At 49.1% G+C, this 15,167-nt stretch overlaps 6 protein-coding genes across 6 annotated transcripts; 2 read left to right on the top strand and 4 right to left on the bottom strand.

Moving 5' to 3' along the window:
• Window positions 1-947: 947 nt before the first annotated feature.
• TGAM01_v208838 (hypothetical protein) lies at window positions 948-2,108 on the top strand (the record flags this gene model as incomplete). The annotated part of the gene is made up of 1 exon (XM_018800764.1): window positions 948-2,108. One exon carries the CDS (start codon window positions 948-950, stop codon window positions 2,106-2,108), a length of 1,161 nt encoding a protein of 386 aa, XP_018666229.1.
• A 241-nt stretch (window positions 2,109-2,349) lies between these two features.
• On the bottom strand, window positions 2,350-4,081 carry TGAM01_v208837 (prolyl-tRNA synthetase; the record flags this gene model as incomplete). The annotated part of the gene is made up of 2 exons (XM_018800765.1): window positions 2,350-3,592; window positions 3,648-4,081. 2 exons carry the CDS (start codon window positions 4,079-4,081, stop codon window positions 2,350-2,352), a joined length of 1,677 nt encoding a protein of 558 aa, XP_018666230.1.
• A 653-nt stretch (window positions 4,082-4,734) lies between these two features.
• Window positions 4,735-6,625, top strand: TGAM01_v208836 (T-complex protein 1 subunit alpha; the record flags this gene model as incomplete). The annotated part of the gene is made up of 3 exons (XM_018800766.1): window positions 4,735-4,822; window positions 4,878-4,963; window positions 5,099-6,625. 3 exons carry the CDS (start codon window positions 4,735-4,737, stop codon window positions 6,623-6,625), a joined length of 1,701 nt encoding a protein of 566 aa, XP_018666231.1.
• A 646-nt stretch (window positions 6,626-7,271) lies between these two features.
• TGAM01_v208835 (cytochrome b-c1 complex subunit Rieske) lies at window positions 7,272-8,239 on the bottom strand (the record flags this gene model as incomplete). Its single annotated transcript, XM_018800767.1, has 3 exons — window positions 7,272-7,604; window positions 7,676-7,764; window positions 7,954-8,239. 3 exons carry the CDS (start codon window positions 8,237-8,239, stop codon window positions 7,272-7,274), a joined length of 708 nt encoding a protein of 235 aa, XP_018666232.1.
• A 997-nt stretch (window positions 8,240-9,236) lies between these two features.
• On the bottom strand, window positions 9,237-10,928 carry TGAM01_v208834 (hypothetical protein; the record flags this gene model as incomplete). Its single annotated transcript, XM_024550420.1, has 1 exon — window positions 9,237-10,928. One exon carries the CDS (start codon window positions 10,926-10,928, stop codon window positions 9,237-9,239), a length of 1,692 nt encoding a protein of 563 aa, XP_024404848.1.
• A 1,079-nt stretch (window positions 10,929-12,007) lies between these two features.
• TGAM01_v208833 (hypothetical protein) lies at window positions 12,008-13,323 on the bottom strand (the record flags this gene model as incomplete). Its single annotated transcript, XM_018800768.1, has 3 exons — window positions 12,008-12,262; window positions 12,328-13,089; window positions 13,177-13,323. 3 exons carry the CDS (start codon window positions 13,321-13,323, stop codon window positions 12,008-12,010), a joined length of 1,164 nt encoding a protein of 387 aa, XP_018666233.1.
• Window positions 13,324-15,167: the final 1,844 nt, after the last annotated feature.

The following is a 15,167-nucleotide window of genomic DNA, read 5'->3' as shown; positions in this document are numbered from 1 at the left end:
GCCGCGGAACGCCGCAGCCGCTGCACTATATTACAGCGCTAATTAAGAGGAAAGTGCCTGAATATAAAGTGCTGTAATTTAAACTTTCATCTTTACTGCAGTGTAGGCCCATGTAGTTTGACAAGATACAGGCACCGGTGCCTAACAAGCTGACGCCTGAAATCAAGAAGCAGCAAACAGCAGCCTCAGCCTTGTCACTGGCCCCAGATTAACGGCCAAATAACAACTCCATGACTAGAGATGTTGATGTGTGAAGCCATGTTGCGAATAGTCTTAATTCAATGGGTATCGTAGTTTTCTTTTTTTCCCCTATTCGAAACATTAACAAATCCTGACATCGGGGCTATCACGCCGCGGTGGCTATTTTCAGATACTCTGCAAGCTACGCGAGATGCTTGATAGAAATCCCTATATGCTTATATATACACATCTTTTGTTCATTACGCCACATCCTGAGCGCCGACACCGTTTGAAACGGATGCTCCACCCATCCCGAATTTGCTTTGCCGCCGATGTTTCGGCCGGCGGGGTATTAGGAAGTGATACTGCTAGGTGTTATCATAATTGAGCTTCCTTTAATTATTCATTTTTTTCATCTTCTTTTCCTTTTTTTCGAAATATTGGTAGAACGAGTTACTCGTAATTGAATCAGGGTTCAAAGCTTGTTTCTTCTCTAATTTTATGCTTTGTGGTGAATATTTTTGCTGTGTTTAGTTCCATAACTAGACGGCAACTGTTGACCGCTGCTTGTGAAGACGCGGGATAGACACTAGTAGTCAAATAGCAAGACTCATTTTTGCCCCATACCTACCATACGTAGTAGTACCTAGTACTTGGAAGATCAGAGACCAGAGACGCAAATCTGTGATCTAGGCTTTTGCTCGAATAACAACAATTAGTAGTACTTGTCGATACCTTTCAAGTCTCAAAGTCTAGTTGCAGCAACCATGTCCACCTCAGCCCTGCCCTCCTCCACTTCGCCAACCATCATCCTCACCAACCCAACCCCTCCGGAACGCAACCGTACCTGGACCTACAGCCAACCGGAATGGGGAAACAGCCTCACTGTACCGGAATATCTCAACCGCGAGGAATATCTGCTCACCATCCCGCTCGCCCGCAACGGTGGTATCACAAACTGGATCCTCACAGACAGCGCCGCCGCCGTCAACCCGGACACCACTGAACGCCCCGTGCTGGCATCGTGTGAGACGCTGCGCAAGCGTGCCCTTGTGAGAGGCAAGGATGGGATTGTCAGAGATGTCTGGGCGTACGGTATCGCCAGCGTCTTCACGTACAGCGAGTTTCGGGGCAGAGGATATGCTAGCAAGATGATTGAGCTGCTGAGGGAGTACATGACGGCCAAGCAGCAGGAGTCCGGCGAGCCAGCCTTTTCCATTCTCTTCTCTGATATCGGCAAAGAGTTTTATGCCAAACACGGGTGGATGCCGTTAGAGAATACCCAAATCGAGTACCGCGTAAAGGAAAGCCCCGTAGAGTTTGACGCATCCGTTATCAAGCTGCTCGGCGATGAGGACCTAGCCGCCCTGACTGAGCGAGACGAAGAGCTTATCCGCAGGGAGATGGCTCTTCCCAATTCTTCTGAGGTGTCTAAAACCCGGGTTGCCGTCTTACCAGACATTGATACTCTGCAGTGGCATTTCTACCGCCAGGCATTCATCTGCAACACCGCGTACGGTCGCAAACCCACCGTCCATGGCGCCTTGTACACTTCACCCTCGACCGGCTCTCGTGTCTGGGGTCTCTTTGAGCGGAACCACTACGGCGGGCCCAACAAGCCAGAGAAGAACGTTCTAAGTTTCCTGAGATTCGTCGTTGAAGATAGCGACATCATTGACGAGGAGCTATCTGAAGCCGTTGTGGGCATTTTCCGTGCTGCTGAAAAGGAAGCCAAGGACTGGGAGTGCTCAAAGGTTGAGATCTGGAACCCCCTTGGCAGGGTCAGAAAGATTGTCGAGATCGCAGCTGAGTTTGAGAGTATCTTCGTCGTGAGAGATGCCAAGAACTTGGCAAGCTTGAATTGGTTCGGCGAAGGGACTGCGGAAGACCTAGACTGGGTTGTCAACGAGCGATTTGAGTGGTGCTAGGCTTCCATCGCCATGCAGCAGATACGATCGAGGGCAATAGACAGTATATACATGTACACAATCACATAGATAGAAGATGAAACCAAAAAGTAAAAAGTCATTAAAGTCATTGATAAATTTGTCCCTCTGCATTCCCATGTGAAGCATCATTCCGTATGTCATATCACTGGCGTGATCAACATGCCACTTCTTTTTTGTAATACGAAAAACTCCTTCTATGCACCTTCTTATTCTTCATAATTTAGTAGCTTCTGCCAAACATGGTCCAGAACTGTGCCTTGCGCTGGCACTCTGGGCTAAGACATTCTGTCTCGCCGGCAACAACGCCCTCAGGCTGCTCAAAGGGAATACACAAACTCTTCATGCCCATGGAGGGAAGCTTTTGGCTCTCAGGGACATCGGGCTGGGTATCTTCGCGGGTCGTAAGCTCCTTGATACGATCTTCACACTTGCCGTCGCCACAGAAGGGAATCAGAACAACATTCTTGTTGTCCAGGGAGGGGAGCACGTCTTCCCACTTAGTGATCTGCAGGCGGTGCTCTCGGAAGGACTTCTCGGCCTTGTTGTACATGTCCTGCTGGATAGTCTCCAGAAGCTCAGGAACCTTGGTAGCGACCTCGGCAATAGGGATAGTACCCTTCTCACCAGTGTCTCGTCTGGCCCAGCTGACAACTTCCTTGGCGGCGTCTTTGGGTCCAAATTCAATTCGGAGGGGAACGCCCCTCAGCTCCCAGTCGTTGAACTTCCAAGCAGGGGTGTAGCCCTCTCTCCAGTCAGACTCAGATCGGACACCAGCTTTCCTGAGGGTATCCCTGATGCTATCAAGCTGCTCCTCGTGCTTCTTGCGATCCTCGGGAGTGGTGCTCTTATTGATGCCGACGGGGATCATGACGACTTGGGTCTTGGCAATTCGAGGAGGGAGAACAAGGCCCTTGTCATCACCGTGTACCATGATCATGACACCAATGACACGGGTAGACAGACCCCAGGAGTTTTGCCAGACGTGGATGTGTGAACCCTTGTTGGCAGGATCCTCAACGGTGATGTCGAACATCTTGCTAAAGTTCTGGCCAAGGCAGTGAGAGGTGGCACCCTGAATACCACGTCCGTTGGAAGGAATGTAGCCCTCGACGGTAGTGGTGTAGTAACCACCGGCGAACTTTTCATTCTCTGTCTTGCGTCCTCGGACAACGGGGACAGCCAGAAGCTGCTCGTAGACGCCAGCATATAGCTCCAGAATCTCCAAAACTTCCTTTCCAGCAAGCTCCTCGGTCAGGTGGGCAGTGTGGCCCTCCTGCCAGAGAAATTCTCTTGTTCGAAGGAAAGGAGTGGTCTGCTTAGCCTCCCACCGAACAACAGAGTTCCACTGGTTCAATCGAAGGGGGAGATCTCGGTGGCTTCGAATCCACTTGGAGTAGTAAGGGTACATGACGGCTTCGGAGGTAGGGCGGATTGCGACAGGGACTTCGAGATCCTTGTCACCACTGCGTTGAATTTAGTACAAACAACTTGAAGATATACGATGTATATAGCACTTACGCTTTCGTAACCCAAGCCAATTCGGGGGCAAAGCCCTCGACGTGATCCTTCTCCTTCTCCAGTGACTTGGAGGACAGGAACATGGGGAAGCTGGTCTCCTCAACACCCATAAGCTCGATGCGCTCCTGGAACCATTTTCGGATGACGTTCCAGATATGCATTGACAGAGGACGCAGGACGAAGAAGCCAGAAATCTCCTGGTAGTATTCGACCATCTCGCCCTTGAGGACAACCTCTTGATACCATGCTGGGAAGTTCTCTGCCTTGGTGACGGTGATACCAATGATATCGTCGGTCTTCTTTCCACCCACAACGGGGAGGGCAGCCTGCTTAGCGGCCTTAGCGGCCTTGTCGGCGGCCATCTTGGCCTGCTTCTCGGCCTTCTTCAAGGCGCTCTTGGAGGGCTCCTTGGGCTGGTCGGCGGCGTTCTCCATGGTGTAATTTTATAGGCAAAATGCTTTTTCGTCTACAACTTTTGGTAGGCGTCAGTCGGGGGTTCAAATCCAGCTTCTCACTCATAAAATTTCCAATCTGAAAAGGGAAAGAAGCATACCTTTTATCAAATAACACAGAAACTGCTCCCAAGTGCAAAGACAGTCTAATCCTGAGTCGCTATTGCAGGATGCGCAACGAAAGAGAAAGAGTCAGTCGGCCTAAAACCAGAGTCACGAGAAGAGTCAATGGCTTTCTCGAGGGAGGGCTAATCGGCTGCCCCGCTATCAGTGTCCCTCCTTCAGAAAGGAGGGGCAGCGCAGGCCTTAGCAGGGTAAATTTCAAGGCCCCTAAACGCTCGCCCAATCAGGGCCCGCAGCGCTATGGCTTTGGGGGCCTGAGCGCTGCGAGAGCTGCTGCGTTGGGCCTTATCGTAGCGCGGCGCCGGAGCTGGGAGAATCTCTGCTTCCGGCAAAAAAGTCGAGGGGCAGCGGGACAAGTGCCGCCATTACTGAGCTTCGCAGCTTTGGCTAAGTAAGCCAGGGTCGAGTCCTCAAGGCAGAACTTCTTGATACCCTCCACTCTTTTCCCCCCATTTCCATTTCATTTCCTTCTTTCCTCGCAAGGCTGCAAAGACGGTCAAGCAGCTAAGATCATGTCTGCTCTATTCGAACAGCCCCGGAACGGGACCCTCTTCCTTGGCGGCCAGAAGATTTCAGGATCCGATATTCGAGACCAAAATGGTGCGTTGGACTGTTTCTGATGGCTGGGATGGATGTATTAACTGACGGAGCATAGTCCTGGCAACACAAGCCATTGCCAATGTGGTGAAGAGCTCTTTCGGCCCCAGCGGCCTCGATAAGATGATGGTTGACGACATTGGCGTGAGTGCATACACCGACTACCCCTGCCCCTCGATTCGGGCTTTGGAGAGGCTTCTGCCCCTATTCCGACGGCACAGCAAGCAATTCAGACACAATATAGAATCACGACGCTAACTTACACTCTGCTGCGAACAGGATGTTACGGTAACAAACGACGGTGCCACAATCCTCACCCTCCTCGATGTCGAAGACCCCGCCGGAAAGATCTTGGTGGACCTGGCTCAGCAGCAGGATAAGGAGGTTGGCGATGGCACAACATCAGTTGTTCTGATCGCCGCCGAGCTGCTCCGAAGGGGTAACGAGCTGATGAAGAACCGCATCCATCCTACCACCATCATCACCGGCTACCGACTTGCCCTGCGAGAGGCCATCAAATTCTTGAGCGAGAACGTCAGCATCAAGGTCGACAACCTCGGCCGAGAATCTCTCCTGAACATTGCGAAGACATCCATGTCCAGCAAAATCATCGGTGCCGATTCCGACTTCTTCGCGGACCTGGTTGTCGACGCCATCCAAGCGGTCAAGACCATCAACAACAAGAACGAGGCCAAATATCCTGTCAAGGCCGTCAACCTCCTCAAGGCTCACGGAAAGAGCGCTCTCGAGTCAGTCCTGATTAGGGGTTACGCTTTGAACTGCACAGTTGCTTCTCAGGCTATGCCCACCCGTATTCAAGATGCCAAGATTGCCATCCTAGATATGAACCTGCAAAAGGAGAGGATGAAGCTGGGTGTCCAGATCACAGTCGATGACCCCCAGCAGCTGGAAGCCATCCGAGCGCGGGAGTCTGGTATGATTATCGAGAGAGTGGAGATGATTCTCAAGGCCGGTGCCAATGTCATTCTTACGACTAAGGGTATCGACGATATGGTACTGAAGATGATGGTCGAGAGGGGTGCCATGGGTGTCAGAAGATGCAAGAAGGAAGATCTGCGACGAATTGCCAAGGCTACTGGTGGCACCCTCCTGAGCACACTGTCTGATCTGAACGGTGACGAGAGGTTTGAGCCATCATACCTGGGACACGCTGAGGAGGTTGTCCAGGACCGCATTTCAGACGACGAGTGCATCTTGATCAAGGGCACCAAGGCCCAGTCCTCCGCCTCCGTCATCCTGCGAGGCCCCAACGAGTACTCGCTGGACGAGATCGAGCGATCAATCCACGACTCTCTGTGCGCCGTCAAGAGGACGCTGGAAAGCGGCAGCATCGTCCCCGGTGGCGGTGCCGTCGAGACCGCCCTGCACATCTACCTTGAGGAATTCGCCGGCACCGTCGGATCCCGCGAGCAGCTCGCCATTGGCGAGTTCGCCCAGTCTCTCCTCGTAATCCCCAAGACCCTCGCCATCAACGCCGCCAAGGACGCCGCTGAGCTCGTTGCCCAGCTGCGCTCCAGACATGCTCTGTCACAGCGCGTCCAGGAGGGCGACGCTAACGAGGACGAGAAGTCGATTGCTAAGAAGAAGAGCTACAAGAACTACGGTCTGGACCTCACCAAGGGCAAGGTCGTTGACGAAATTAAGTTGGGTGTTTTGGAGCCTAGCATAAGCAAGGTTAGGCAGCTGAAGAGTGCGGTCGAGGCTTGTATCAGCATCATGCGGATTGACACGCTGATTAAGTTGGATCCGGAGCAAATGGAAGAGGATGATGGCCATGGACACTAATCTTTGTGATTATATATGAGGAAGGATTTTTGGGGATTATCTGGGTATGAGAGAATAGATAAAAAGAAATAATTTTCAAATGCCTTACAATGTAACATCTTGTCTGTAAGCCAATCGATCACATGTCTATATGTCTATATAGCTCAGAAGGGAATTTTGGAGAGCTTTTTATGAGAGAATAGAAAGGGGGAAAAATCCGAATAACTTTCAAATACTTTTGGCATATAATCTTGTCTATACGCTAATCAGTCCCAGATTTCATTGCATAGTTCAGCTGCCTGATTGAGTATGATATTTTTATTTTATACAATGCTGCACATGGCTCACGTCTAAGAAACAAGGAATTTGTGTCCCATTCCCAGCAACATGAGACGCCCGTCTCTCCCTCATTTAAGCGCATCTCGTTCCATCCTGCCCCACTATAGACTTTGGCCGCCCAGAGAGAATCTATGGCTTTTCTTTTTAAAATTCCATGACGAATTATAACTTTAATTTTCCCCTGGAGCTGTCTCTCCTCACCCATTCGGTTTTCTCGCAGGGTTTCGTCCGTCAATATTGTTACATCGTTTTTCGCTGCGACAAGACAGTTTCTTCTCTCCCGTCTCTTTTCTAGCCCCCCACAAACTTTGCACAAGATTCGCGCTCTTTAACCGATGATAAGCTTGTCATCCTCGGGGAAGTCGTACTCGGGGATCTCCAGGTTCAGGGGTGCGGGGCCCTTTCGTATCCGACCAGAGATATCGTAGTGAGAGCCGTGGCAAGGGCAGAACCAGCCACCATAGTCACCAGCCTCGCCAATGGGGACACAACCCAGATGGGTGCAGACACCCAGCATGACCAGCCACTCGGGGCGCTTGACACGGTCCTCATCGGATTGGGGGTCTCGGAGGGAAGTGACGTTGACTTTGTTGGCCTGGTCGATCTCGTCCTGGGTTCGGTGGCGGATGAAGACGGGCTTGCCTCGCCATTTGATGATGACCTAAACACAAGATTGGTCAGCTTTGGAACATGTTGAATGTGGAGCAATTGAAGAGTGCAAGGTATTCTCACGTTCTTGCCCTCAGGGATGGTGTTGAGGTCGACCTCAACCTTGGCCATGGCCAGAACGTCAGCAGAGGCGGACATGTTGACGAGGAATTCTAGAGAGCCCCACGTGTTAGCTTCAGCTTCAACTTCCAGCATTCAGAACACCCGATTGCTTCCATCCAGGTCCCAAAAGCTCCAATGGCTATTCTGAGCTCAAGGTAGCTCTCCAAGGTTTCCCAATTCCTTTCAAATCCAACACCCCACCTCCCACAAATGAAAGCCCATCAAACACTCGAACCCACCTTGAACAGTGCTCTTGGCTCCAGCGGCGGTGATGGCGCCCATTGTGCCGACCATGAAGTACGAGAAGACCTTGTTGGTGGTCTCGCTGCTCTTGGACATGTACTTGCTGAAGTCGGGGATGTAGTTGGCCTTGTCCTCGCCCTTGAAGGGACTGGTGTATGAGGCTGCTCCGGGAGCAGGGGCATCGGCCTGGCGCACAGCGGTCGAGCTCAGCGCGCGCACGGCGGGCTTGGCCACGGCGGCCGAGCGCACACACAGGCGGGAAGCAGTTGCGAGAGGCACCATCGTGAAACACTGCGGAAGAGGAGAAGGAGAGAGACGACGGTGGTGGTTGGTTTTGAGGTCTTTTCGCCCGTTTGCTTGGCTGGGACTGTCTCTGGGGCTAAACTGGGTGCGATGAATTGCCGAAAGTTTTGGTAGTGGCCTGAGGCTGCAACGGTCCAATGCGCAAAAAAAAGTGCCTGTGATGGAAATTGGGCGGCGCTGATTCGTCAGAAGCCGGATTTTTTAAAGCGGAGCCCCGGCGTCCCGGTCTGTTCCGCCAGAAATCGACTGATGCCGGCCTAGAGGCACGGAGCTGAATAGATCACTGGGTGAAACATACAGGCGCAGCTTATATCTGGAACAAATTCATGTTCTTGTCTTAATATTCTAGTCAGCTTCCTATGCGCGGTGTAGATTTTTCTCAATATTTGGCTGATCACTTATATTGAAGTATTTTTCCCCTCCCCTTGCCGCTCTATAAACACCAGAATCTTATCTGTGCGCCAGAGTTGCCATGTCCAGTTGAGGCATCTGAGCGCTGTTGACAAATATCTCTTCCACGTCTAAGCCATTCGCGAGACAAATGGTTCACAAGATTATTGATACATGAGATAAATGATTCACGAGATAAATGATTCACGAGATAAATGATTCACGAGATAAATGATTCACGAGATAAATGATTCACGAGATAAATGATTCACTAAATTATATGATGTCTACTAGGATATTAGAATTTAGAATTTAAAATATCATGACCACATTTTCTTTTCTTTTTCTTTCTGTTATGTTCTCCCCTATATTTTATTACGCGCAGTGCCTCCGCTTGACTTGGAAGTTCACTTTCCTAACGGTCTAGAGCAACGCAAAAAGTATCCTCTACACGAATGAAACGGCGGTAAAACTCTAATATAGTAAATCAACACAAGCGCCTAACAGGCAGCATCTATTTTCCAAAGTTACATACGCCTAACCAATTTAAAAAAAAAATCAAATCATTCCCAACCCTGTCTGGTATTCATTGGTGAGGTGGCGGAGGTGGTGGCGGAGCCTGGCCATTCCACCCCGTCTGTCCAGTTTGCGCCTGAATCTGGCTCATCAAAGCGGCAAAGAAAGCCGGATTGACAAATGCTCCAGGATCAGATGCTTGAGCCTGACCTTGGACAGATCCAGGCCATCCTGGAGGCGGTGGCGGTACCGCAGGAGGACCAGTTTGTTGGCCAGGCGTTGGCTGCGGCCATCCAGGAACAGGAAATCCAAACTGAGGAAGAGAGGGTACCTGGCCGGTGGGAAGAACTGGATTGAAGTTCCATGAACTACCTGTCGAGCCAGATGCTTGAGGGTTCTGGCTGTTCTGGGGAGGAAGAGAGTATCCCTCTCTGGGTTGGTTATAGCCTCCCCTGCCTCCGCGACCTGAGCCTCTCCCTCGATTCCCTCTTCCTCGGGAGTCTCCCCTCCGACCACCTCGCTGGAAGCTTGATCTAGGAGCAGGCTCATAATTTTCAGCCTGTGGACCGCCAGTACCGTAGCCTGCAGGTCGAGCAAGCGGCGTATATAGCCCGTCGTCCTCTTCATCATAGTTCAAGCCGCCATCGGCAGACATTTCCTGGCGCAGAGGATGAGACTGCTTCCCCTCCTTTCCGCCACTGCTCTTCCACTTGTCCTTCTTCTTCTGCTTCAGTGAGCGCTTGTATTCCGCTTCTTTCTCGTCGTCCGAGAATTCGATTTCTTCATCGGCAATCTCTTCATCGTGGAGATTGCTGGCGTCTGAGCCCTTGAGGTTTTTCAGAGGCTCTGTGAAAACATATGATGCGTGGTCGATGGGATAGAAGACTGTTGCGCCAACCTCTAGTCCAAGCTCCTTTACTTCCTCTGCTGAGTTGAACATGACCGTGTACATCGGTTGCAGTACTTTTCCAATCGTCTCTGCAATAACACCAATGACTACTCTCTCTGAATTGCACAAGACAGACCCGCTGTCCAGAACTTGGTATTCTCCTGGAGTGAATGCCTTGACAAGCATGATGTTTTCCACAATGTGCTCTATAACTCCGAGCTCTTGAATAGCCATTTCGGGAGTGATCGTTACGTCTGGTTTGGGAATGATTTCCTCAGGAATCTCATTCTTTGTGCGCACGTACCCAGATCCAGATGACTTCCCTCTATCACCGTCATCATCTGAGCCCCCTTCTGTCTCCATCAGTATCCTAGCTGTCTCTTCGATACCCAGAGGCTCATAGCCTTCATTATCAGAGTCGTCGTCGTCGGATGATGAATCGGAACTGCTTGAGTCGGATGATTCATATGGCGAAGAATCTATTTCCCATTCTGGGTGCTCGCTCTGGTCGGGCTGTAGAGGCGCCGGGTTTTGCTCGTTAGCTGGCGGCTGTTGATGTGTGCCGGCATTGTCTAGGCCACCAAGGGCTGCTTCGAGAGCGTACGTTAAAGATGGCGGGCTCCCAGGTTTATCAATTGGCATATCATCTGACGTATCATGAACGGTAGGGTGTTCGGAGCCTGTCGTTGTGGCTTCTTCGTTGTGGGTTTCTGTTGCCGCTGGTGCTGCTTCTTCTAAAGGTGGATTTGCGTCTTGCATTTCTTTGTCTTCCTCCGCGGCGCCTGAAGCCACTGTTGGAAGATCGGTCGGCAGAGGAGGCAGAACCTCGTTGAGTTTCGCCTGCCCTAGCCCAGGAATCTGGAAGCCTGACATCGTACCGACGAGATTAGACGGCGCCTGTGAAGATGACGGCGCCTGTGAAGATGATGTGGAAAATGTTGCGAGGTGCCGATCACAGAAAGAAAGATCGTTTCGATAGTAGACTTCACGAATATACAGACTCGCTTTCGAAAAGTAATAAACGATCACCGTTCATAAATAGTCCTGGTAGTTCTGGCAAAATGTCAGTGGCGTAGAATGGAAGAGTTGCTCTGCGAACTGATAAAAAAAAATCCAGGTGAAGATAAGGAGTGGGGCCGGATGCGGTTTTAGCGCCGTCTTCACCGAGCTTCACCGAATACTCTTGGGTAGCAGCAGTTCATCGAAGAACAACCAAAAGTCGACAAGAAAATCAACACATCGATCCGGATGACATACATGACTTACAATCTTCTGACTATACTTTATTAAGTATATGTACTTAATTATTTGCACTGTCTGTTGCGTATAACCGAGGTACCTCTCAATTAAATTTTGTTCACAAACTGATGGTGAATTTCTTCAATATTTCATGTTATATTTTGTAAAATATTGATGTTCATTGCACAAACAAATCTTACAAGCGAACACCAACCTCGCTTCGCTACTCTGTGGATCCATCAAAAGAACTCAAAACCCTCAGAGTGGCTCATCCGCCGTCTCTACAAGGCCCTCAAAGACGGGTAGTCAACCGCCAATGCCAGGCGCATTTACCGCTTCGATTCTCTCTCTACATACCTTGCAATTACTTATTTCGCTCGCCTTGTTTGGTCGAGCACGCTCAGGTAGATACGCAGATAGGCGTGTAATTATCTTAATTGTCTCTACTATGCACGCTTGTAATAGATTACGAGTCATGATATTTTCTCTGGAGTACAAATTATTGAAACAGAAATGCGAAGAAGTAAGCCAGGCTACTTTCACCAATTATAAAGGGAAAAGTCATCTAGCACCCCAGTTCCATTATCCAGCAATTTAGCTGCCCGCAGCGTAGGCTACTGATGCCACTGATGCCACCGAGTGTATCTGGCAATCGTATTCGTCCATGTATTTTAATATGTGGCCTAACTGCCTTGCTGAGCTATTGGCATGACCTAAGATGTGACATTCGGGAATTTGAAATGCGCAAGCTCATATACTAGGCCTAAAGTCAGTTTTGCATGCTGAAGCATATGATCGTATGATATAAGTTTGATGTAATCACGAGTATTTGCATGCTCATATTTACGATCAAAAGCTGAATCGCTGAGATCGGTCACGAGCGCAGAAGGATAACCAGCCTGCGCTGCAGAATGGTGGCCAGAACAAGCAAAATTGCACTGTAACATGACCCAAGGGATATCGCAGTACTAAAGAAAGAGGAATTAGAAATGAAATGAAGCAGTAGTATGAGCTGATCAAGGAAAAAGGTTACCTCGTCAATGACTGTCCTGATGAAAGTATTGAGGCCAAAATGAGTGTAGTCTGTGACGACACCGAGCGTCTCAGGCTTACCTGCGTTCAAAGTTCCTTGGATGTAGCCCACCATGTCTTGTTGTATCATACCTTTGACTTTACGACCATTTTCCACATACGAGCGGAAAATTTCTTGACTGCCCAAGAGACCAGCTGATTCGCCGCTGTACCAATGGAATTCCACAGTGTTCTGCGCGAGCCCCCTGACGACGTCTTTGTCATTGAGCAGGGTGCTGAAGACTTCCATAATGGTAACTGCGCCACTTCCATCCTCGGGACCAATGGCAGAAACATTTTGACGTGTGAGCTCATATGGAGTAATAGAGTCCTGGTGTGCGCCGATGATGATGGTATTATCTGTCCGACCTTGAATCCTAGCAATTGTCGAAATCTGCGGCCACGAGTGAGTAAAGGCCATGACAGTCACGGTACCGTCAGCGCCAGCCTCCTTGACGAGATCTTCGACTCTTTCCAGAACCCATCTAGATGAAAGCCGTCCATATTCGGACATGTAATAACGGTTGTAGAACTCATTCAACTTGTGAAGGTTTAACCGCATCGCGTCTTTGGACAGCCTTCCAGCCAACTGTCTGACTTTGTCCTGCATCAGACACTTGGAAGGAAATGTAACGGGGAAATCTCCATCCCATGGACTTTGGATTTGGACAATCGTTGAATCCGTATCTTGTGCGTCGGTGATATCCATGAATCTTTGCCCGCTCTGTATCGGATTAGAAAAAGAAAAACAGTTAGCAGTAGAATATCGATATGGGGAGCTGATGGTATGGTTACATATAGAGAAACATACCAACCCGAGCTTCCACTTTTCTTCTTCAGTTACCCATCTTTGTATGCCAGGGCTTAATTCGATGAGATACCTCGTTGGCTCTCCGGCTATGACGCGGAGGGCCATCAGCATGAAGGCAATCAGAACAAGCACATGTAAGAACTTCATTTTGCATCGATATTGCTGTATAGCCGGAAAGGACGTTTCAGAAGAAAAGCACAAGGAGGAAAGTCAGATAGAATAGAAGAAAGAGTTTAATTGAGGACTCAGATAACAGCTATCGGTTCAATAAAATCGGACAATTTGCCTAGCGAAGTTTCCTAAGTCGCCAAGCGATTGATGAGGCTTTACAGCTGCGAGGATACGTAATCCATAAATTGATTAAGGTTTCATAAGTGATTTAATAGGCCCGTTTTCGGTGCATGTAGTACACAGGGACGGAAGCGGTGGAGGACGTTTGGCACACGAGCTGCAGACGTATCTTTGGGAATGCCATACTTATGGCTAGACCAGTATCCGTGAGGCCTTTGAACTTCGTTGATTTGGTAATCGGAGATGGGTGGCATAGTACGTTGCCATCTACCTTACCTTATACAATAATAGCTCATCTGCATAGGTACATGTGCAGAAATTAGTAGTAGTAGTATAGGTACCTAGTAAAAGGCAGACCAAGTGTTCAAGTCAACATTGAGCTCAGGTACTTATACGGCCCTGATCCAAGAGAAAATAAAGTTTCTGGCGAGGTACAAAGATCCAAGTGATTATTTAGTACTATGATGGCTTTTAGTTCTATCAGGACTTAGAAATTCCTTTGGGAGCGAACCTTGGACGTGCAAGAAATGCCGCATTACGGCGCCGATGTATGTACCAAATTGTAGCCGCTGTGACGACATAGAGAGAATATTACATCTTCGGCTCGATTGACCGGCGGGCTTCTATGTTTAATAAGCGAATGAATGTTCAAGCGCGGAAGAGAGACTTCTGAGAACCCCCCGATGCCTCCAAACTCTAGTGGACTTCAAAGAGAGGGAAATACAAGCACACCACCTCATTGCATATTGATGGCTTCAGAATTTGACACAGAAAGGAGAGATTTGCACTTTATAGACAAACAGCATGTCTGGTAACCTGTTATTGGGACCAGTTGATTTCTTATTGCTACTTATTCGCCCTACATGACACTCACAAAGCGATCTACCCTACATACCAGTTGACAGATTCATGTAAATACACTCTATCTATCCAGTTACATCTAATCAGCTTACCCACGCCAATTAAGGTCACCTATCGTGGTCATAGAAATCTCATCCCGCGGGTGGCTGTAAAGCGTATCAAAGCCACTGCGCGTATTATGAAAGGAAAGGGCAAAGATAGGAAAAGAAACCAAAAGAAAAGCAGACGCGCGGTCGTGGCGTTTTGACTCTTATTTAAACTTTTCATTATCAGATAAGAAAACTCTCTACGCGAGGGAATAAGGCCGTAAACCGTATATTTAACTCTAATAGTCAAAAACTAACCTTATTTTTTTAAAGATTGTAGAATGATTCTAACCAAACAATGCGGTAGAAAACCTTACGAAATATGCAGGGAGTCGATTTAATCACCATTTACGAAAGGAATGAAGTTGCATTGGATGTAGTTATGTCGGGACATGGAGTTGATACAGATCGAACGCGTGGCCTAGGGGTCTACAATCTCTTGCTGTTGAGCTTGTTGGTGACTGGAAGCTCTAATCCAAGATGATTAGGTCAGTCGAGAGTAGACATCAGTGGAGATAGATACGTAGATCAATGTCATATCTTACGCTCGGTTATATCGAGTTGACGTGCAGGTAGAAAGTTTACTTCCAGGGCTTGTGGCCCGACTTGCTATGTACGGTATTTTCCCTTTAGCCGCGCAATCTCAAAGTAAAAGTTCCAAGTATTTGTTACCAGCAAGCAACGTAACAACAAACCTAGTTCTGCCTATCGCAAAGGCAGAATAAAAGTTGACGTGTCGCGACTCGTCATGGT

Source organism: Trichoderma gamsii (assembly GCF_001481775.2).
Source record: "Trichoderma gamsii strain T6085 chromosome Unknown Scaffold_39.2, whole genome shotgun sequence".
Lineage (NCBI taxonomy): Eukaryota > Fungi > Ascomycota > Sordariomycetes > Hypocreales > Hypocreaceae > Trichoderma > Trichoderma gamsii.
The sequence above is the reverse complement of the archived record's forward strand: the minus strand, read 5'-3'. Positions and strand labels throughout refer to the sequence as shown.